The 21,809-nt window shown below is 49.5% G+C and overlaps 8 protein-coding genes across 8 annotated transcripts; 4 read left to right on the forward strand and 4 right to left on the reverse strand.

Annotated features, from left to right (window-relative positions):
- Positions 1-582: 582 nt before the first annotated feature.
- Positions 583-2,167, reverse strand: mpkA (mitogen-activated serine/threonine-protein kinase SLT2; the record flags this gene model as incomplete). Its single annotated transcript, XM_057148119.1, has 5 exons — positions 583-1,220; positions 1,312-1,626; positions 1,686-1,752; positions 1,829-1,961; positions 2,055-2,167. The coding sequence occupies 5 exons, from the start codon at positions 2,165-2,167 to the stop codon at positions 583-585; spliced, it is 1,266 nt and encodes a 421-aa protein (XP_057011773.1).
- Positions 2,168-2,933: 766 nt separating this feature from the next.
- Positions 2,934-3,742, reverse strand: N7473_002180 (uncharacterized protein; the record flags this gene model as incomplete). Its single annotated transcript, XM_057148120.1, has 2 exons — positions 2,934-3,608; positions 3,656-3,742. The coding sequence occupies 2 exons, from the start codon at positions 3,740-3,742 to the stop codon at positions 2,934-2,936; spliced, it is 762 nt and encodes a 253-aa protein (XP_057011774.1).
- An 86-nt stretch (positions 3,743-3,828) lies between these two features.
- Positions 3,829-4,230, reverse strand: N7473_002181 (uncharacterized protein; the record flags this gene model as incomplete). Its single annotated transcript, XM_057148121.1, has 1 exon — positions 3,829-4,230. One exon carries the CDS (start codon positions 4,228-4,230, stop codon positions 3,829-3,831), a length of 402 nt encoding a protein of 133 aa, XP_057011775.1.
- A 1,184-nt stretch (positions 4,231-5,414) lies between these two features.
- Positions 5,415-8,275, reverse strand: N7473_002182 (threonine--tRNA ligase THS1). Its single transcript, XM_057148122.1, has 8 exons — positions 7,709-8,275; positions 7,605-7,644; positions 7,304-7,539; positions 7,219-7,247; positions 6,704-7,152; positions 6,547-6,640; positions 5,753-6,452; positions 5,415-5,697 (listed from the first exon to the last, which is right to left on the reverse strand). Exons 1-8 carry the CDS (start codon positions 8,202-8,204, stop codon positions 5,543-5,545), a joined length of 2,199 nt encoding a protein of 732 aa, XP_057011776.1. The 5' UTR covers positions 8,205-8,275; the 3' UTR covers positions 5,415-5,542.
- A 169-nt stretch (positions 8,276-8,444) lies between these two features.
- N7473_002183 (H/ACA ribonucleoprotein complex subunit GAR1/NAF1) lies at positions 8,445-9,319 on the forward strand (the record flags this gene model as incomplete). The annotated part of the gene is made up of 5 exons (XM_057148123.1): positions 8,445-8,502; positions 8,576-8,626; positions 8,683-8,783; positions 8,852-8,997; positions 9,064-9,319. 5 exons carry the CDS (start codon positions 8,445-8,447, stop codon positions 9,317-9,319), a joined length of 612 nt encoding a protein of 203 aa, XP_057011777.1.
- A 902-nt stretch (positions 9,320-10,221) lies between these two features.
- On the forward strand, positions 10,222-10,838 carry N7473_002184 (CDP-diacylglycerol-serine O-phosphatidyltransferase; the record flags this gene model as incomplete). The annotated part of the gene is made up of 2 exons (XM_057148124.1): positions 10,222-10,421; positions 10,469-10,838. The coding sequence occupies 2 exons, from the start codon at positions 10,222-10,224 to the stop codon at positions 10,836-10,838; spliced, it is 570 nt and encodes a 189-aa protein (XP_057011778.1).
- A 5,055-nt stretch (positions 10,839-15,893) lies between these two features.
- N7473_002185 (WSC domain-containing protein) lies at positions 15,894-16,861 on the forward strand (the record flags this gene model as incomplete). The annotated part of the gene is made up of 3 exons (XM_057148125.1): positions 15,894-16,224; positions 16,297-16,778; positions 16,838-16,861. 3 exons carry the CDS (start codon positions 15,894-15,896, stop codon positions 16,859-16,861), a joined length of 837 nt encoding a protein of 278 aa, XP_057011779.1.
- Positions 16,862-18,042: 1,181 nt separating this feature from the next.
- On the forward strand, positions 18,043-18,552 carry N7473_002186 (uncharacterized protein; the record flags this gene model as incomplete). The annotated part of the gene is made up of 1 exon (XM_057148126.1): positions 18,043-18,552. The coding sequence occupies one exon, from the start codon at positions 18,043-18,045 to the stop codon at positions 18,550-18,552; it is 510 nt and encodes a 169-aa protein (XP_057011780.1).
- Between the last annotated feature and the right edge of the window lie 3,257 nt (positions 18,553-21,809).

The raw sequence follows: 21,809 nt of genomic DNA on the forward strand, positions 1-21,809 counted from the left end.
ATGCAAAGCGGCATTCTCCATCTTATCATACCGCAGGAATTCGCTTCAAAAACTTTCCTTTCGAATCAACTCTCCATTTAAGAACAGGCGGATCTGACTACAACCATCTATCTATCCAATCCCAGCTGACAGTCTACTCGAGAACAGTGAGGTCGCCAAACTGCAATCCAAGTGAATACCATATATGGCATGGGGAGTTCGGTTCAGCTCACAAGACAAAGAAACCCAAAAAGTAAACTCAAAACAGAGATAAATGAAAACAAAAAGGGACTTCGAGACTAGAACAGAACAAAGAAAAAAGTATATCACGCAGGTCGTCCGGTCTTTCTCTCGGATGGTATCTCTTTGCTAATTCATTATGTCAACATGCAGAAAGGGGGGCGAAACACCAACGCAACTTGATTATTGGCAGATCCAGCCGAGCCAGAACCAAACAAGAAAGAGGGGGAGAGGAAGGGACGCATTGCACGCATGAAAGGGGTGGGTGGAAGTGGAAGAAAGAAATCGGAGGGACAAAAACAAAAGGATAATTTTCTCAAATCCATGTCCATTGCCAGAGAGAAAAAAAAAACAAGATCAATATCAACGGTGAACAGAGTCCATGCCGCGCTGCAGCGAGGCCTCCAGGTCATTCATGTGCCCGTCGCCAGCGGCCGCCTCCTGAGGCTTAGGCTCCTCGGTCTTCCAGCCACCCTGCTGGTTCTCAGGAATGGGGACGTTAGTCGCCTGGGCCATCTGCTGCTGCTGGGCCGCATGGGCCTGGGATTGTTGGCGGACGGTGGCGCGGAAGCGGATGACCTCGTCGAGGATCATCTTGCGCATCTCGGGGACGTCGTCGACGACTTCGAATTGGAAGTCGAAGGTGGTGGGGCAGGTGGGCTCGTCCGAGGCATCGTGCCAGATGTGCAGGTAGGGATGCTCGAGGGCCTCCTCGACGGAGATACGCGAGGACGGGTCAAAGGCCAGCATGCGGTCCAGCAGGTCCAGTGCGTCGGGGTTGGCGTTGGGGAATAGTCGCTGGAAGGGGATCTTGGGCATGAAGGGCAGGTTGCGCACGTATTCCTGCGCACGGGGTGAGCCGATACGGGCCAGGGTCTCCTCGTTGGGAGTACCCAGGTAGTGCAGGATCTGGTTCAGCTGATCGACGTAGTCGCGGCCCTTGAAGAAGGGACGTCCACCGAGGAGCTCGGCCAGGATACAGCCCACAGACCAGACATCAACTATCGTGGGTTAGCTCGCTGTTTTTAAATGAATTCCAGGGAACCTTGGGAAAGAGGAGGAAGAGGCATATGGACATGGGAGTGGACGTACTAGCTTTGGTGTAGCTTTGGAAGCTCAACATGATCTCCGGAGCACGATACCATCTTGTCGCGACATACTCGGTCATATAGCCAGCATTCTCCTCTGGGTCAATCGAGAACCCACGAGCCAGACCAAAGTCACAAATCTTCAGCTCACAGTCCGCATTGACCAGCAGGTTACCAGGCTTCAGATCACGGTGCAGCACATTCGCGGAGTGGATATACTTCAGACCGCAAAGGATCTGATAAATGAAGGATTGGAAGTGCGCATCGGTCAAGGGCTGGCCCGAACGGATGATAGCCGCCAAATCACATTCCATCAATTCTGCAGTGTTGTCAGACAGGAACGTTCTTCTTTTTGTAGATAGGATGATCTTTTCGTACCCTCGTAAAGATATGTCTCGTTAAATTGATCCGGGCGGGGAATATCCATATCGTATAAGCAGGTAATCTAGCAGATTCCAATCAGCGGATGAAGGAGGGGTGTGTGGCATGAGCACGAGGGGGAGGGGGAGGGAGACACGTACATTGCGATGGCCGCGGAAGTGCTGGAGGAGCTTGATCTCGCGCAGGGCTCGCTTGGCCAGGATCTTTTTGCTGAATACATTGGTGACTTTCTTGATGGCAACACCTTCACCAGTCTGGGTGTTGGTTGCGGCACTGCACGAGGTGGATTGTTGATTAGCTTCATTCCGTTCATCACTTGAGGCTGGATAGCGATTTCCACCCCGACTCGAAAGTGGGCAGACCTACCAGACGATACCGTAGGCACCTTGACCCAGCTCCTTGGTGACATTGTATTGCTCATTCACGATGAAGTCCTGGTTGAAGACCTTGAAGACCTTGCGGCCCTGTAGATCAGCCATGTCGGGCGGGCGGGGGCTGTGAAGCGGAGAGGAGGGAAGAGACGAAGAGAAAGTGGGAGACCAAAAAGAAGGCGAGGGTCAAAGTTCGAGCGAAAGCGAGTAATGAAGAAGAATGCAAACGAACGCGCCAGGAGAAATGGAGAGTGTCTTAGAAGAAAAGGGGAAGTTGGCAGTTGAGGTGTGATGAGAAGAAAGCTGAGCCCCGCAGTCCCCGCGGGTGATCGGAGAGCGGGTTTTTTGTTGTTGTTGTTGTGGTGGTGGTGGTTATTGGGCCACGAAGGGGTTTTTATAACAAGCTGAATTATAATTCTTCGAGTCTACTAGGCCAACGAGACTCGAGTTTCAGCTGAAAGAAAGTTTTCCAAGCTGAAAATAACCCAACTCCGGGTTTTTGTGCTGTCAAAGACTCTTGAAACATAAGCCCCAGCCAGCGCTCTGTTGGTTGTTCTGGGGTCCACTTGATTGGCGCTACGGATGACTGGACAATCCGCCGATCCAAAGTCCAAAGTCCAGATTCCAGCCCTATCAGACTCTGGAACTATAGACTCGATGGATTGATATTTCCAATTTACCTCTTACAAGTGAGAGCAAATTCAGTCAGTTCTGAGGAAATCATGAAAGTAATTCTTGCTTCTAATGAGATTTCATTGGAGAGAGCACTCAGAGTAGTCACACCGTAGCAATTTGTATTCTATCTACTCCATAAAGAAAGTAAAAACATGAAAAAAAATCTCAATCTAAATATGACAAAAGAAAAAAACAGAAATCATTCAGTCCTGGCCCTCTTCTCTAGGGACGTGGACGAGAGTGGTGCCTCCAAAGAGCTCTGTCTTTTATGGGGGGGCCTCAACCCCTTGACGGCTTTGCCGTCCCAATAAAGCCGCTTCTTAGGCGGTCGGCACAGATCGATGAACACAATGGCCAAGAGGGACAATTGCATCGCGTCGACAACTGCATGATGGTTCTTGCCCACCAGAGGATCGTCCTCTCCGAACACCACACGGAACAAGGTGGGCAGCCCCAGCGGGAAAGATCTCCCTCGGAAGCACTCGCGTCCGAGTACCCTATCGACATTGGCTCGAAACTCCAAAAGGAGTAAGCAAAGGTTTTGGCCCGCAGGCAGCACATTGTCAAATCCTTCGGCCGGGAGCCAATTTTTCAAAAGTGACAAGTCAAACCCAGAGGATCCCCATGAGAGGAACTTCGTGTCCAGGGAGATCCCCAGGTCTTGGATCTTCGTGGCAACACACTTCGCATCGAGCGTCCCATGTACAGATGGCAGCGCTCTAACCTTATTCTCAAAGTCTCTCTGGAAACGTCTCAATGGTGTAGAGACATTCGAGGACGAGGAGGGCTTGATGGCAGCCAGGCCAGCCTTGCTGTACTTGGTCAGACAATCCAGGAGCCGTCCGGGTGTCCCATCCAGACTGGCCAGACCAATCTGAAGTACTCGACGAGTCCGAAATTGAACTCTAAATCAATGCTCACGAGCCTGGAAGGTGGTGGAGTGGGCTCGCGAGCGTGCTCCTTCACGAGAGTCTTCGCCAAGTCGCTGACTGGAAACCATTGACTCATCGTTGATTCTGAAAAAGATCGCAGAACAGGTCCATCAACAACTGCCTTTTTTGTGGGGTCCACGGGTCCACGGCTTCTGAGCCGTTCTAGACAACTCGCTCTTCGGGCGGCTTGCAGAGGTCCACAAACATAATGGCCATCAGGGCCAGCTGTTGGGCGTCTATAAGCGCATTGTGATTGCGCCCCGTCAGACAGTGATCTTCTCCAAACAAGAGAGGGAACACGAAAGGCAATATGAGTGGGAAGTGACAGCCGCGAAAGCAGTCTTTGCCGATGGTCCGTTCCAAGTTGCCTCGGAACTTCTTCGAGAGCAAACAGAGGCGTTTGTTATTGGGAAGCACGTTATGATGCCCCTCGGCATCGAGCCATTCTCTGAGTAATGAGAGGTCGAAATGCCAGCTGCTCCATGAGACGAACATTGTGTTTGGTGTAATATCGTACTCATTAAGCTTTGTCACAACGCCCTTCGCATCCAGGATGCCGTGCATAGTCGGCATCAATTTGCATGGGCTACCGAATCAAAGGTTCGCGGGCGATTGTCTCCCTCTGGGTAGGGGCATGGAACCCTGTCTTTCTTGTGGGCACTCCTGGAATGTCGTGGAAAAGGTAGCCGGGCAGCTATATTTCTCTACGTCGGGGGAGGGAATTCTGTCCTTGTGATGTTCACTTCTAGCGTGCGCTGTTGCCTGCTTTTCCGTACCGAATACCTCGTGGCAGTCAAACCCCTCCACATAAGGGCAAGGGACCGTGGGGTCTTCGTGTGTCTCCTCTGCATGCATAGCTTAAGAGGAGGATGAATAGACAAGGGAACCCAAATTTGTACGAAACGGATGAAGCAATCAGCCTGAAAAATGCATGTAGCAAGGAAAGATCTATCTGAGGTCTAGAGGGTCTAAATACAGAGGGGTCAGGTGACCCAGAGGACCAAGCAATCAATCAATCAACACTCTATTAACCTGTTGCAGCCTAACTAGTGGCGTAATGGCTATGCGGGCGCTCCCTCCGGCGGAAGCAAGAGTGATCCGAACGCCAGATCCGCGCATGAAACAGTAAATACATAGGAAAACGGCGTATTGCCATATAAAATCAGCCCAAAAACCGTACCAGAACGCCTCAAAGCCCTCATGCCCACAATATATCTCTCAATTCCAATTGATTGAGAGGACCAAGCAAACAAACAGATTTGATGGAGTTTCCTCGCTTGATAAACGCACAAACATCCATGGCAAACCCGTGTACTTACAGGCTAAGGCTGCTCGCACGCCGACTTATGCTTTCGCACAACAGACTATTCCATTTTCGGATATATTAGAGAACAGGTCACCGGATCCTTGATATCAAGACCGAATAAACGGTTTTACAATGTAAATTTATATGCTTTACTTTCCCCTTTTATGAAAGATCTTTCCAAATATCTTTTGAACTGTCACTCCAAACGTCACGTTGGGCAACCTGCCTTCTTAGCCAATAAAGATCACCTTTCCACCATTGTATATCAGTCACATGAACTCTCTTTCTTGATAGCTAAAGTAAAAGGCTTAGTACGTGCTACGAGGATATCTAGGTACTCAATATGCCCGTTATATTATGTCCGAAATGGAATAGTCTATCGTGCGAAAGCACAATTTAGCGTTCGAGTAGCCTCAACCTACCTGTACTGAATGAACCCCGTGGCTCGTCCAATCTTAAGATCAGCAATACAGTATCTAAGTCAATACGCAAATAGTCAAGTTTGAATCAGTCGAATTCCCGAATGCTTTGTATTCTCACTTTTTCATAAATCAATAATGCATATCACGCCTACAGCTTGTTCTCCAACCGACGCTCCTTACGCAGCGCGGTCATCTTCGCCCGAATCTCGTCAAGCGGCACCATCACACCCAGTTTCTGTGTCTCAGGGTCGTCTCTGTTGCGTACGTTCACGCTACGGCTATCTCTTTCGGCCCCTCCCACGACTATAAGTTGTGTCAGCATTAATTCCACGAAAGGATCTGAGACGTATGCACGCACCGAAGATGAAATTGATCTGAGCCAGTTGGGCGGTACGGATCTTCTTCGGGAGAGTGTTGCCAGAGATATCAATCTCCACATTGAACTTGTCCGCACGGAGAATTTCCTGCAGCTCCTCGCAATAGGCATTCAGAGCGGGCATGACCGGAATGATCATGATCTGGCGAGGGCTGAGCCAGAAAGGCCACTTTCCAGCAAAGTGCTCCGTGATAATGCCAAGGAAGCGCTCGAAGCTACCAATGATAGCACGGTGGATAACCACGGGACGGGACCGACCAGGTGCGGGTTGGTTGGGGGCCTCACCCTTCTTCTCGCCGTCCTCCTCCTCCCCCTTGGGCTTCTCCTTATCCACGTACTCAAGCTTGAAGTTGATGGGAGCCTGGTAATCCAGCTGAATGGTGGCGCACTGGAACTCACGCCCAAGGGCATCCGCAATGGTGATGTCAATCTTTGGACCGTAGAAGGCTCCATCGCCCTCATCGATGACCCAGTCGTTACCCTTGAACTGGGTCAGGGCCTTCTTGAGCTGGTCCTCGGCGCGGTTCCAGGTCTCCAAGTCACCCATGTACTTCTCAGGGCGAGTAGACAGCTTCAACTTGAAGGTGAAACCGAACAGCCCATAGATGGATTCCAAAAAGTCGAACAGGCCAGCGACTTCAGACTCAATCTGCTCGTTTGTGCAGAAGATATGGCTATCGTCCTAATACAAGTACTCGTTAGTAATCGGCAGCACTTCTCACGACGGAACTGCTCCGCAGGGAATTCACGGATCTTTAAAGGATAATTGGGCTTACCTGTTGGAACTTCCTCACACGGGTCAGGCCGCTCAGAGCACCAGATGCCTCGTTCCGATGTAAGCAACCAAAATCTGCGTACCTAGCTGGAAGACTTTTTATTTTGAGAAATAGGTTAGCAAGCGTAGGCTCGAAGAGGACGACGCCAGAGACTTACTCGCGGTAACTGCGATCTCGCGATCCATACATAATAAAATGAGAAGGGCAATTCATTGGCTTTAACGCGAATTCGTGCTTCTCAACGTTCAATTTGAACATATCATCCGCATAGTGCTGCCAGTGACCGGATTGTTTCCAGAGGCTGACGTCGAACATGTTCGGGGTTTGAACCTCTTGGTAGCCGCGCTTGCGGTACTCAGATCGTAGCAGCTTCTGAATGGCATTAAAAATCAGGGTGCCACGGGGAAGCAAGAAAGGACTTCCGGGGGAGACATCGTGGAAAAAGAAAAGCTCTTGTGCCTTCCCGATTTTCAAGTGGTTGCGTTTCTCAGCCTCCTCGAGGAACTTCAAGTGCTCCTTCATGGAGTTTTTGTCGGGGAAAGCGACACCACGGACACGCTGAAGGGAATCATTGTTCTGGTCACCGAGGAAGTATGCGGAAGAGTTCTGGCAGGGGGGAAGAGATAATTAGTTGACTAGTTTCGCATCATGATCACGTGATGAGACACCAACCTGCATGATTTTGAAGGTCTTGATCTTGCCTAGATTTTGAGGTTAAATGAGAGTCCTGCTTAACTTATAATTGTCTCGGACCTACCAGTGTTCTGGATATGAGGTCCCCGGCACAGATCAACCAAAGTACCGCAGCGATACACGGTACTCTTCTCCCCAGTCACAAGCTTGTCAATATAGTGCAGCTTGTACTTGCTGTACGCAAACATCTTCTTGAGGTTCTCCTTGGAGACTTCCAATCGGTCGAAGCTCTGCTTCTCCTTGAAAATGCGCGAGGCCCTGTTCTCAAGTACAGGCCAGTCGGAGGGGAGCACGACACGACTGTTGAAAATTGTTGATTAGTACCGAGGCAGATTCTCAACAGAGCAAATTCAATGCACACTTACTCTCCAGGCATCCGCTGATCATAGAAGAAACCTAGCTTCTCTTGGCGAATTATTCTTGTCAGCTAAGTCATTATAATTTGTTTTATTTCGTTATAAGCACATACCTGGTGGGCCGTGCGATAGGAGACACCCGTATTCACACTCGCAGGCCTCGCCGAGAGCGTGTGCGGAACTGTGGAAAAAGACCATTCTGCCATCGTGCTGACTGAACGGTACGAAAGAGATGGTGCAGTCACCCTCCAAAGGACGGTTCAGGTCCCATAGTTCTCCATTGACCTTTGCAACAACGACGTCGGCGCTCACATCCTTGGGAACATCGCGCAGAAAAGAGCCGGGGGTGGTCTCGTAGGCCTTGGCGGGGACAGAGGAGGGGTTACCGTCGCCGATATCGAGGGTGACGCTAATCTCGGGGTGCGGGCGAGACTGAATCTCCGCCAGATGTTGTTGCCAAAGCTCTTCGAAGAGCTTGTTGCGCTCAATCAGCCAGTCTGGGAGGACATCGGCGGCGGGGGCCTTCTTAGGCGGGGCAGCGTTTTTGGCGTTTTCCTGAGCCTGCGCAGCAGGGCGCACAGGCAGGTCGTTGGTAGCTTCAGAAGCCATTGTAGAATCTCTCTGGTGAGTCGCAGAGGAATTGTCCGTCGAGAGACTGAAGGGAAGGGAGAAGTCTGGCCTGACTCACTTGTTTTGCATGGAGGGGAAAATGACTGTTTGGTGAGGGACGGGCCGGGCGGTGAGTCATGTGACTTCAAACTGCCCTGGCTAGCGACGCTTTACCGTATGAAGTTTCCACCTCTCGAAAACTTCTTCGCCAAAGAACCCCCAACGACAACAATCTTCAACATGTCTTTCCGTGGGCGTGGCACAGGTGCTAACCGGGGCGGTTTTGGTAGCCGTGGTGGTATGCGATTTTCCTCCCCGTACTGCGAGCTCAAGATTGTGCGGAGAAGCTAACGAAATTTTTTTGGACGCAGGTCGCGGAGGCTTTTCGCAGCAGTCCTTCGGCCCCCCTGCCCAAGTTCTCGGTATTTATCACTCGAATTGACGACTTTGCGAATACAATGCTGATGATCATTGTTAGAGATGGGAACTGTCATGCACGCTTGCGAGGGTGAGATGGTCTGCGAGTCGATCAACCCCAAGATCCCCTACTTCAACGCCCCGATCTACCTCGAGAACAAGGTACACCGCCCCGGATATCCCTTTCAAGTACCTTTCGCTGGCCATGAATCTAACCTTTGTTGCGATAGACCCCCATTGGCAAGGTCGACGAGGTTCTCGGTCCCATCAACCAGGTGTACTTCACCATTAAGCCCCAGGAGGGCATTGTCGCGACCTCGTTCAAGCCCGGTGACAAGGTCTTCATCGGCGGCGACAAGCTGCTCCCTCTGGAGAAGTATGTCTAAGTCCTCTTTTGTCTTTCTTCTCTTGCATAGTCGAAACTGACTTTCGTCCCATCTAGGTTCCTTCCCAAGCCCAAGCCCCCACCAGGCGCTAAGCCCAAGCGTGCTGGTGGTGCCCGCGGTGGTCGCGGCGGTGCTCCCCGTGGCCGTGGTGGATTCGGTGCCCGTGGTGGTGCTCCTCGCGGTCGTGGTGGATTCGGTGCTCGTGGTGGTGGCCGTGGCGGCGGCGGCGGTAGCTTCGGTGGTCGCGGTGGTGGCTTCTCTCGCGGTGGTGGCCGGGGCGGCTCCCGCGGTGGCTTCCGTGGTCGTGGTTAAAGCACCTTTCTAGCCGAATAACTTGTCTTCTTACGGCGTTTGGGGGATTCGGGAGCTTTCTGCAGGAATATTTCCTTTCTTCTTGTGCATCCTGACACAATTACTGCTTCTCTGGCTGCAGGGACTGTAGATCATATCCAGTCACACAAAAACATCTGATTTTTTTCTGCTATTATACTTGGTATCCAATTCTTTGTCTCATAGTATTCGCACGTACAGTCAAGCCTTCAACTCTCGGCTTGTAGCTTTGAAACTTTTTTCCGTGTGGCTAGTAAAGTGGGGCGCAGGCCTGGGGTGCACCGCCTCCCCGGTTACTGCCCTCGGAAATGACGTTGACCGCTCTGCGACTGTGCGTCTGTCAACACTGTTCGAAGCAGGATTATTGACTGCCATTCTGAGTCCCGCAGTCCCCCTTTTCTACCTCCTGCAGCAGCCATATCAATATCTTAGCATTCATACTTTTTTGGTTCTTGCTCTACATCTGAGCATGTCTCGCAGAAAGTCTACCATGGCCCCGAGCAGTTCCAACAGCGGCGTCTCATCCGCCAGCGACGGAGGTTAGTTTGCTTTCTGCCTGGACCCCTCGTGCGCGTGCTAACTGAGACTCTACAGGCCAGGAAAAGCAGAAGATGCTTCTTTCCTCTGAGCATGGTCATTTTAGCTTGGTGAAGTTAGTATCTGGGATATTATTGCCGCTGTCTATCCTTTCGAGCCCATTCTAATACTGTCGCAGGGCCCTCCATCTTGCCGATCTGGTGACTGAACTCAACGGTAAGTTCATTGCCCCGCTAAATCAGCTTTCTGGGTGATTTCAATGGCTAATATGACTCGCAATAGGTTTCTGCGGAGGCAAGTCGATACCTCCCAATGGCTCGTTCTGCTACTAACCGCGCCGAATAGTCATGTCCGTCTTCTCCTCCATGCGCTACTGTCTCGGTGACCCCTCCGATTACAGTGCTATTTGGGCCGCCCTCGGATTCATGCCATTCGGTCTGTTCTTCGACTTCATGGATGGCAAGATTGCTCGGTGGCGCAAGAAGTCCTCGTTGATGGGACAGGAGCTTGACTCGCTTGCGGATCTGGTACGAGTCCTCCATATGCAGTGGTCGATGTGGAAACACCTACTAATTTCTTGATGCGCGTGCGCAGATTTCCCTTCGGTCTTTCTCCTGCCGCCGCCGCATTTGCCATTGGTATTCGCACCTCGCTTGACCACTTCTTCCTGGCCTTCTTCGTCCTCTGCGGCCTGACCCGTTTGGCTCGTTTCAACGTTACAGTGGCTGTTCTGCCCAAGGACAAGACTGGAAAGTCGAAATACTTTGAAGGCACCCCTATCCCCACAACTCTGTCTATTGCATCTCTTATGGCTTACTGGGTGTCCCAAGGCTGGACTCATGAGAACATTCCCTTTGGTGTCATTGGCGAGAGTACCATTTTCGAGTTCCACCCCGTTGTCCTTCTGTTCGTCTTGCACGGATGTTTTATGGTCAGCAAGACGATACATATTCCCAAGCCTTAAATGGGATATCAACAAAAACTTGTGTGTGGGCAACAACTCTTGCGACAATTGCCTAGCCCTGTTCACCTTCGCTTGGATGGGTGAGCGTGAAAATAAAGAACGAGAGATAAGAGACTGCTGTCTATAAGTGAGCCGGACATGATCTCCATATACTTAATTGAGGATGATTCTTCTTTCCTATGGGTTTCGGCTACGTGAGGGAGAAGATCTTGCGTGGTATTTTGTATTATGTGCACAATGTATGAGAATAGCGCAATTCTTCAACAGATACTCTGGACTCTAGCGTCTTAAGGTACAGTGAGATAGGCTAGAAAATAGAAGAAGTGAATAATATCACCCCGGATTGTATTTGAAGCTGATTTAGAGAAAAGCAGTTGTTGGCTGATACGGATCCGCCGGGATCCATACAATTCTAGGTCATCCATATAGCAGCGCACACGCAATTCTGACAAGCTCACATAGATAACTGATAAACAGCGTCATCTTCAGTCTAATGCTTTATAACAAAAAGGAACGGACACATGGACTCGTCCTCAAGCCTCGTACATTGAGATGCCAATTTTCCTATCAAAATAGGCAAACAAAGGAGTTCGACGATCCTTGAAGATCAACAGAGACCAACACATTCCAGTTCATTATGAGAGTCAATCCAGAGAAGGAAAATCTCTCTCCAAAATTCACCCCGACCTGCCGATCCTGTGGCCTCAAAGGCATCCTCATGGAAGTCCGTGAAGACAACCCCAAAGGCAACGCCCGCCGGCTCTACTACAAGTGTCTACCCTGCAGCCGATTTCTCACCTTTTGCGACGAACGCGGCCTCAGCCCTATAAATCCAATATGTCTATGCGGCATTCCTAGCCGGCGGCAAAATAATAGACACAGACATCGGATTCCGGGGGTGTCATTATGTATGGTCGAGGGGACAATGCCGTTTCTACGAGGTGGAGAGGGACAGACGGGGGACAACTTCAGATTTGGAAGGGATTGGAGGAATTGTTTATTCAGAAGGATTATTGATCTGCTATGTATGAGGAGGTTATTATGTCTAACAATGGGGAATCGAATTGCTTTTGATAGAGATACAGATACATTGAGGAGAAAGCTGTGGGTTGCGAGTCGATTTTATAGAGTAAGGAAGACGTCTGGTCAAACCTCAGCTATGTACTTCTTTGAATTATATAGGTAAGATTTACTTGTGCTAGAGATTTGCGTGTTTCACTATCAAGATGGGGATGACAGGTGCTTCCATTCACTGCGCAACGAAGTAGAGGACTAATTTGACCATCAACTGAATGATCTGCTGTATGGAAAGCCCACCGACCACAAGATGACAATAATCAACACAGTCAAAGCCGTTCGTTCAACCAGCCAAGCAACCAGATTGGTAATTGACTTCGATAATGGAATTTCCCAAGTTCTCTTCATATCCGAGTATCCCGACTATACGAATAGGTCACAGGTTCTAGACAGGTCGTGTGCTCACAACCACCATCACGGACCCTCACATGGCCCCAAGAAAACTCATCAAGTTCTAGACCACAGCGGAAGACCTGACGAGCGAGTTAAAAAATCCACACGCAGGGTCCTAGTACACATCGAGTTTTCTTTTCAAGTCCAGAACCTCCAGGTCTTAATTGCATCCACAAAGTGGCGACCTGGTAAATTTCCGCCGTGTTCATCCGACATTACACCACGCTTGTCGGGTTCTGCGCATACAGAATCATGCATACATACGAAAGTATGTGTGTAGTATTATTTTTCAAGGCGGTGCTGGAGTAATACATACAAGATGACGGATTGCTTTGTGTTCAGTAATTTTGATCTGGCGGCGCAAGGGACTTGCAGTGCGAAGCCGAAAGTCCGTTTCTTTTGGCAGGTGGGGAATGGACATGGGCTAGTGGGCGCCACTATACCATAAATAACAATGTGGTGAGTCAAGAGGGCGCCCTCGGATAGGTTTGGACAGATCTTTGTGTGAGTGCATGCTGTATGTACAGTGTTATGGCTCTTTTGTATTTCATCGAGATGCTTTGTATGTATGGGTTATAAAATTGAGTTCAAATGTATGTCGGTATACCGGTTTAGGATTCCCTGTGCGACTTATGCCCGGGCGGCTAAAGGTGTGATTCTTCTAGATATGTGATGAGTTATTGTAGCTTACTGAAGAAGTCGATATGTTGTTAATTATGAATCTATCAGAAGCCATAAGATTACAGTAGTCTATGCTGCTTTCCGATATTGAGATCAATTAAACCATCACATCAGGCTCTACTGCGCATGGGATTCTCGACAATTTTCCGGGCACCTTGTAATATAGGAACGAGCGTTGATGTCAATCAAATATCCATGACCAATGATCGACTCAGCTTTTTGTATTCTTTGAACTACATATTATCTATTACCTGGACAGGTCCGAATATTGGGGTGGTGTGCGATCAAAGAAGGTACGTGGTCCGCGATATATATTCTGCATCACCAAACTCGCTGGGATTATTTACTACCGTAGCCCCTCCAAGTACATAGGGAAATATTCACCGCAATAGATAGTCTCAATTCTCTTTGCTATAACCAGGGTAGTATCTTCTGAAACGGTAGTCAAATCCTCAATTCAATCTAATAAGCCTTGCTTTGACTGGTGATAGTGGCAGTGCACTTGCTCTATTTTGATCCAGGTGAAACACGATAATACGCGGGGTATCAAGAACGCTTTACGAGGACCGGATCATTTCGCACTCGATTTTCAAGGTGCTTCCATTATTTCTTTGTGAAACTGAAACCGTTAAGATTGCTTTATGCACCGATAATGGACTCGTCTAGCACGCGAGCATCGTTAGATTGTTTTCAATATCTCTGGGGTGGGCCTGCTGCAGGGTGCGGGAGATCCAGGGTTTTCGTTACAAGCGTACGGAGTACAAGTGTACAGTATGTATCAGAGGTACCGAGAGATTTCAATCTTTGGGTACAGATGTCGGTCCACTCCGGGAGTGGCCGCTCAGGACCCGTGGTAATAATCTGCTGACAAAAAAAGGGGGTTCTGGGTGATTCCAGAGGGTCTTGTACAAGGAAGATAACTGATATGATGGAGAGAATACAGTTGATGATGAAGGTCGGATATGTTCTTGCTCTGCATCTATTTGATGGAACTTTCCTTGTGACAGGAGGATCGCTAGCCGAGCATCGGCTCGCCGGTAGCGTTTGTTACATGATACAGCCATACCCAAACAACCCGGGGGCAATGAGCTCCATGCGCTAACGATTCTCATTTCCCTTGAGCGGTACTGGGGGATATTACTGGTACACAGCGAGACGAGGGTTCACTCTGGGCATGACCCTGCCAATATTACTGCTTAGGAAGCAGTTCAGGGACAACAGCAGTGTTCCCACCCGATAATTACTGTTTCTGATAGGAGGATGTGTGCGCCCGGAAGAACGGGTGATCGGGCAAGTTCTCCTTCGAACGGTGTCTCTTCGGAGCAATTCGAGAAGCAGAATCGAACACTTGGCTGTAATAATCCGCCATGGATGGTAACGAGTTCGTATCTCAAATTATCGGTCGCCAAGGGCGCCCGATGAAGGCCCAGCATGCAGAGAGACAGCCACAGCTGTATGGTGTCCTCGTACTGTATGATCTGGCTGACCAGTACGGAGTAAACCTTTGTTCCATCGCAGACCTGTGATACCCTCTACAGTATGATGTCTTTGCCCGAGGCCAGCGGATCATAGCGTGGGCGGTCATTGTGGGAGAAGAGGGGTCGATGTGGCGAGAAATGACGATCCTAGCGGGTGTAAAAATGTGTGGCCGTGTTGGATTCGACTAACAAAGCACCACCAACGTCAAGCCGGCACACTTTGGAGCGCCATCATCAGCCGTGTGGGAGCCAAAATGGAAGAGGATCGACTTAGGGGCCCCTGGTTGACGCTGATTGAAGGTGAAGGGGATGGAGACGGGTGCCTGATTATGTCAGGGAAATGGTGAATGATAATTGGATGGAGGAGATGGTTCCATTGATAGCGAGTGGAGACGAGAAATTGATTTCTTTGGTTTTCTGGTACTGTAACTGGTATTGATATTACACAGGACACCCATATACAGCACATGCTTGACTCAAATAGTCACAAAGATAAAGAATCATCGAGTACTTTGAATTCGAGAGTGTACCTGCATAAGTACTGAAGTAGTATCTAGGAAACAGCAAGTACAAAAGAGAACTTCTGCATTATAGCACGATCCTGCATTAACCTGTGTACTGCAAAGTACTCCAAATATCAGAAACCTTCTGTTTACATTCAAATTACATCCCAATACAGTACCCCAGGCCCCAAGTCGCCGGACCCCTTGTCCCTGAATGAATCCACTTTCGAACAACACACTAAAACCGATGGAGTGAAAGCCCCCCATACTCCCGTTTCGTTACGCACTGTCACTCTTCTCCTGCGTCTCTGAAGATTCTACCTCTCCTTCTTCCCTTCCGAAACAACATCCACACACTCGTTTTCTCTCGACTCCCCGAGACACTCCTCGATTTCGAGCTCACCTCCTGCCAGTTCTTAACTCGACTGGTCTGTGAGCCAACCCCGGCCGTTCGAAAACCCTGATCCCATAAACAGCCCGACTTAGGGGGTGACTCTTCACGCCCTCGAGATTCCATCGCTTCCTCGCTTCGGCCTGTTTACTCCAGTTCTCTCGCTATCCACTTTCAACTTTCGATCTTGTCACCCTTTCCTCCTTTCGTTTACCTTGTCGGCTCGTCACACGGCTTCGACATACCTTTCTACCAGTTCCCCGCCAAACCCGGTCCACTCTGACGGTGCCCCCCGACCGGGAACGCTACGCGCCAAACACAGCGGTGATTTTGATGCGAAGAGTTTCATTCTCATCTTGACGACATTCATCGACACTTTTTTTCTTTCCAAGAAGATCCCAAGGGTTACGCAGGTCGTTCCTGGTTCTTCGATTTTCATAACCGGTCCGACTGTGTCTGACGCGGTACTTCGTTCGCTGCACTCGTTTCCATACACACGCTCTAAAAACCCCTCCTCTTCTCTCGAGTCACTATGTTCTTCAGTCTGCGGACCGCCCTGATGGCCTCGAGCATTCTGCTCGCCGCCGGTTCAGTTACGGCCCAATCTATGGAGGAGTTGGTTCCTCGCTCCGCCATGACCCTCGTTGGTTGCTACAGCAGCAGTGAAGGCCTTACCAACCAGACATCATACACATTCCAGAGTTCCGGATGGTGCTACGATCGATGCATTGCCTGGAACGCTGCCGTGTTCGCCTTGACTGCAGGCTCGGATTGCCTCTGTGGTGACGAATTGCCTCCTTCATCAGCAAAGGTGGCCAAGGGAAAGTGCGGCACAGCCTGTGATGGTTGGCCCTCAGATATGTGTAAGTCAATCCTCGGATTTTAATCTGATCGCGCGCAATACTTGAAAATGTTGGCTGACAACCCTGATTTAGGTGGTGGTGATGGTTTCTACTCTCTTTACACAACCGGCCTGGAGAGCTCCGTCTCTTCGGCATCAGCATCAACCTCTAGTAGCGGCACCAATGAATCCGCGGCCTCCAAGACCGATTCTGGCGCTGCTTCCGTTTCAACCGATTCCGGTGGCCAGACGGTCGTTGTCACTGCCCCGAGTGTGCAGCACACCACCGACTCGTCATCGCAGGTCAAGAGCAGCCACAACACCGCCGCCATTGCTGCTGGTGTGGTGGTTGGTGTCGTCGGTGTGGCCGCTTTGGCCGGTGCTGCATTCTTCTTCTATCGCTCCAAGAAGCAGAACGCGGAGGGTGGATTCCGTGGCACGACCGGTGGATATGGCCGTGACTCACAGCCACCCTCCATGTCGGACTCCCGTTTCGATGGAGACTACATGGCCCAGCGCCGTCAGAGCAACGGCAGCATCGACGATGACCATGACTTCTCTCGCCGGATCCTGCAGGTTAGTCCTTGAAACCTCTTCGATACGTCGCGTTGGAAGATTTACTAACCTTATCCCAGGTCACCAACCCTGACCGTCGCTAATGGATTCCGGCGTCTTTCCTCCCATGTTCAACCACCACCCCTCTCCTTGACCATTTGAAACCTCACCTTCACCGACTGTCCTGTACCTCCAATCTCTCTTTCCTACTCTACGGGAGTCTCTTGATTTCTTGTCCATCATATTTTCCTCGGGTTATTTTAGCGGAGTTATGATATCCGAAAGGCATATGGCTCGACCCTATTCGTGTCCATATTTGGTCAATTTGTATTCTTTTCTCTTCTCCACTGGCCTCTGGATGTACGCTGCTAGGCAGCTGTATCGGGTGAGAACAAAGCGCTTGTCTCCCAACCCGCTGCAGACAAAAGCCTATCGCATTCCGGAAGATAATCACACGTCACCGACCATCGAAACACTGACCATCCCATCTCGTTCAGACCCTACCTCTCGGTGACTTGTGCGACTTGGCTGGAAATATCTTGTATCCGAAAAGGCGTTTATTGATTTCGGCTCTCTCTGATTCAATCGATGCTCTTGCGCCCTTTGTTCATGAGTTAATCGGTCCCTGTCCATCACACGAATCATTTTTCCTTTAATTTTTCCTTGGTTTTATGTAAAGCAGCCTCTTTTCTCGAGTATCTTACTTGGTCCAGAGGAGATCTTGGTATGTTTGGTTCAGATGATGCACCTCGTGGACCTTGGGAGCGGGGAAGAGTGTGGATTTTAGCTTGTACCTAATGCGAGAATGGATATGCATATCAATCTGGATTATGAATTGTAGATTTAGTCTGATCAGACATTTAAAATGCTGTACCCACAGTCTTCATAAGAAAGCCTCCTTCACATCGCTAAGTTTCGAAAAATATGATGTGGTCGGCTCGTCCCTGAAGCATCTTATAGCCAATCGCCCCCGGAGGAATGTCTGATAAGCACCCGTCAGCACGAAGCTCTCTCGAGCTTATTATTGGACATCCCCAGTCCTTTGACCAGGATACTTCAAGCCCCTACAATAGCTCCTCCCGTGACGGCCAGACCTTCAGATCCGTCGGGATTTCCCCGCTCCCTCTTCCATGAATCATCATCATCAACATTTCAACCGTCCGCAATACAAAAGGAAATACCCATGCCACTTATCTCTACCTACCCAGTCTAGCCACCCCTCTACAATAACATCCATCTATCCATCTAGCACCCTCAACTCCCAAACCACAAATCCTAAACCACAATGTCCCACTTCTACCCAACATCCGAATACGCAGAAGACCAACCCCTCTCCCGAACAATCCTCACAACCCACGTCCTCAGTCGCGGCTTCCAACTCGGCACCGCAATCGGCCTTCTAAACACCGGCGCCGCCTACCTCCTCAAACGACAACTCACCACGGCTATCCTCCTTCGCTCAGCGGGGACGGGAGGACTCATCGGTACTGGGATAGCGGGTGCCGGTCTGGTGGCCCGGATGTGGGGGAGGGAGGAGATTGAATGGAAAGATCGGAGTTGGCGCATTCGATATAATACCGGTCAAGTGGCGATTGATAATTGGGCGGAGCCGGGGGCGGCGTTGGGTGTGCTGGTTGTTGCTTCGAGGGGGGTGGTTGGGTCTGGGAGTGTGATGGGAGTGGGAGGGTTGAGGGGGCTTGTTGGTGGCGCGGGCGTTGGTTCTTTGGTTGGAATTGTTGGGTGTATGGCTGCGAGGCGGGTATTGGGGGTGAAGGATGCGAATGGGGAGTTGTGAAGGTGGGAAGGTTGATCTGTTTACTATCTGTTTCTACTGGGAAAGCTTTGCACATATGAATGCACTCTTCTAAGTCCTCCACTGGCTACCGTAGATGAATTTCAGTAGATTGATGGATATTGGTGAATCCTGGCTGATTTACTCTGGTGCATTGTCTTATACTCCTTGGAAACTCTTGGAAAGTACAGTAAAGTCAAGAATACAGAGTTTGTTCAAAACATACTTGATTGATAGTACATCCCAGCGAACAACAAACAACCTAACGTACGAGGGTTATGACTTCGCCTCCGTCTTGTAATATGAATAGTAATTCAAGCTAGTTGGTGGTCATGTCCTCGATTTTTTCCATCTTATCATTCTTGGCAAGAGTAGCCAAAAAATGATCATGCCCGAGTCTTGCGTCAAACTATTGTGACTATGTCTTTCAGTTGCCGCAATACATTGCCATAGTCTCCCCGTCAGGTATTCGTGCGATAGTATAGGTGTGGTGTTTCAATAGACCCTTATTGCAGAACGCCACCTCCAGAGTAATGGTGAGGCTCTAGTCTTATGACTGGCCTTTAGGTCTGGTAGTAAAATGAATCTGTGCCACCTTGGAAAGCCCCCATCTTAGAGGAATAAGTGTTTTCAAAAAATTGATACACCCGGTCCCTATCTGGCTTTCTGTGGAAGGTGAATTATAAACTCCCTGAGCAGTTGGAAGAACAGGACGAATCCATTTGCTTTGATCTTGCGATACAAGAGTCCTTTCGTACAGTGGAGGGTCAACCATTGATGCGTCAAAGCCTCTGCAAATAGGTTCTTGCGGCGCTATTCTTCCCATGAGTTCGTTTGATGTTGAGGAATCTCTTTGAATTTCCCGGATTCGAGGTTGGGTAATGCCTCACAAAAGTTGTTTGCTATAATTGAGGGGTTCAAGAGCTCCATGGCAATGCATATCAGCCAAAGAAAGTGCGAGTCTAGGTTTGAATTGAAGAAGAAGCCAGATTAGCATTCAATCTCTCTAGAAATCATAAAGAATAGATACCCCCTATCTCCCTTTGCACTTCTTCTCGGACACTTTCTCGGGAGGGCATCTAGCTTGCTATCATAAATATCCAACAATTAGCAATTGAGAGCGAAATATGGCTTCGTGCATGAGGTCCATAGTAGGATAAATGAATATTCAAAGGAGACTAGCAAGAACAAACTCCAAAATGGGAAATTGGGGCCCGTGGCTTCTTGGTCAGGCATGATGGATGTGGGAGCCTGGGTGCGAAGGGAAGCTGGGCCTGTAACCGAATGGACAGCTTCCATTGGTTAAGTCTATTAGAAAGGAATGATGAGGAATCAAGGTTCTGCAATCCCTTCGCAGAGAAATCGTTTGCGGCCTTGAAGCCCATGATTTACTCCATGGCTCGTGCCGAGGGGAGATTGCGTCTTGGATATCTAATGATCACGCATCATTCACCATCATAATCCGCAATGCTGTTTTGACTGATCGCCGGGATGACAATCGAGGCTGGAAAGAACCTGTTCAAACAGTCCTCAGCATTGTGAACAGAAATGATGAAGCTTGAGGAGCCTTATCATTTGCCTGAAAGATAACAAAATTTTAGTTGACCATTTTCTAATCGATTAATAAGAGATTACCGCAGAACGGGCTTCGAAATTCAATTCCGTGCTCAGTGTAGGTATGTCGTGAGGTAAGGTCGGAGACAGAAGCTCCCGAACCGTTATGGGAGGACTGCCAATATGCAGAGTGCCGCTCCAGCAAGAGGTTGATATTCGCGAATCTCTTGAGAATGATTCACTTCACCTCGGAATCTGGGTACCAGATATCTCCATGGTCAAGTTGAGTTTCAAGGAGTGCATTTTTAAAAGCGACGTTAATAGATTTTGTGCATCGATTGATGATTTAATTCTCTAACCCATCTGATAGACCTGCGCTTATACATACATCTGGCAGTTTTTTGACACACTCTCTTTTTCTATCACAAGGTACGTTCGCGGCCTTCCTCTAAAAGTTCAAGGCACGCCGCTCACCCTCGAGTCCGGACGACACCTGTGAAGGCTGGTCTCACTTTGCATTACATCAGATATCAGGTGTAGCAACGGCTGATTCCCAAGAAAAGAAAATGCCGATACTTCCGACACAAAGCCTCTGAGGTCATTGAGAGAGAGAGCCACGGCCCCGGGGGCCAAGTCAACAGGTGCCAAGCTGTGATCGACAGAGAGACTGAGGAGCAGCTGAGGCATCTAGTAGTTCGATAGCTGTGGGAAAAAAAACAAACGGTGTGAACCACGTTTAGGAAGAATCCTGCCGGAGTCTGGCAAATTTCCGATAGAGCAAATCAGCGGTCAGATCGTTCAAAATTCGATGCCTTGATCGGGGTGGTACAAAGATGCAAATAATCCAACAGGCTGGGTGGAAGGATTGAACTACTGAAGCCACGAAGAGCGCCGACCAGCTTTCTTTCCCCTGGGTCTCTCTCCTTCAGCCTGATTCACTGCATTTAGGTCTATTACTCCGGTAGCTCGATGCATCCTCAGAGAATGAGTATCGGCGAAGACTGATTTTCAGCCAATTCCCGACCAGAGACCATCCATCACAACTTCGCCGGTAACTGACCCCGGTATGCAACAAAAGGACGATGAAGGATGAACTAGCTCATTGGTTCCTGAGTATCACCCTTCAGCACTCGTTGCCACTCAGCTCACGTTATCAGCCTCCTCCCGCTAGTCTGGATCTTCAGCCTTTTGGGGTACTCTTTTGTTTGGTTCAGGCGCCCAGTAATCTTGTGTCAGAACAGAAAATCAGGCTAGGCAAACAACTTCTTGTATTTTGAGCCTGCAAAACTTCTATTCTTCAACCGCCATCGGACATAAGACCAGATAAAGATGGTGAAAGCAAGACTCGACGAATAATGGTGATCTTGCAATCCAACAGCGCCTAGGAGGACGATGGGCGATATTGGCGCCTGGGACATGATGTCATCGTGCGCCTGGCGATCATGTCGGTGGCAGTCAAGGATGAATTTGATAGGTCCTGCGGGGAGAACACGTCAATGAATTGAGTGCATCAGCGTCTTTGCACATTAAAAGAGGGGGGCGAGGCAATATGATGATTCGTGAACTTATAGTTCTGTTGGAACCATGTTGGTTTGTGTCGGCTGCACTGGAAACAGTTTGACAATTTGACAGACAATGTAATTGACATAAAAAGCGCTTGGGACTACTGGAGTTCTTTTGGAGCTATTAGCTAACATTCTCCAAAT

Source organism: Penicillium subrubescens (assembly GCF_028828155.1).
Source record: "Penicillium subrubescens strain IBT 31985 chromosome Unknown utg000002l_segment0_segment0, whole genome shotgun sequence".
Taxonomy (NCBI): domain Eukaryota; kingdom Fungi; phylum Ascomycota; class Eurotiomycetes; order Eurotiales; family Aspergillaceae; genus Penicillium; species Penicillium subrubescens.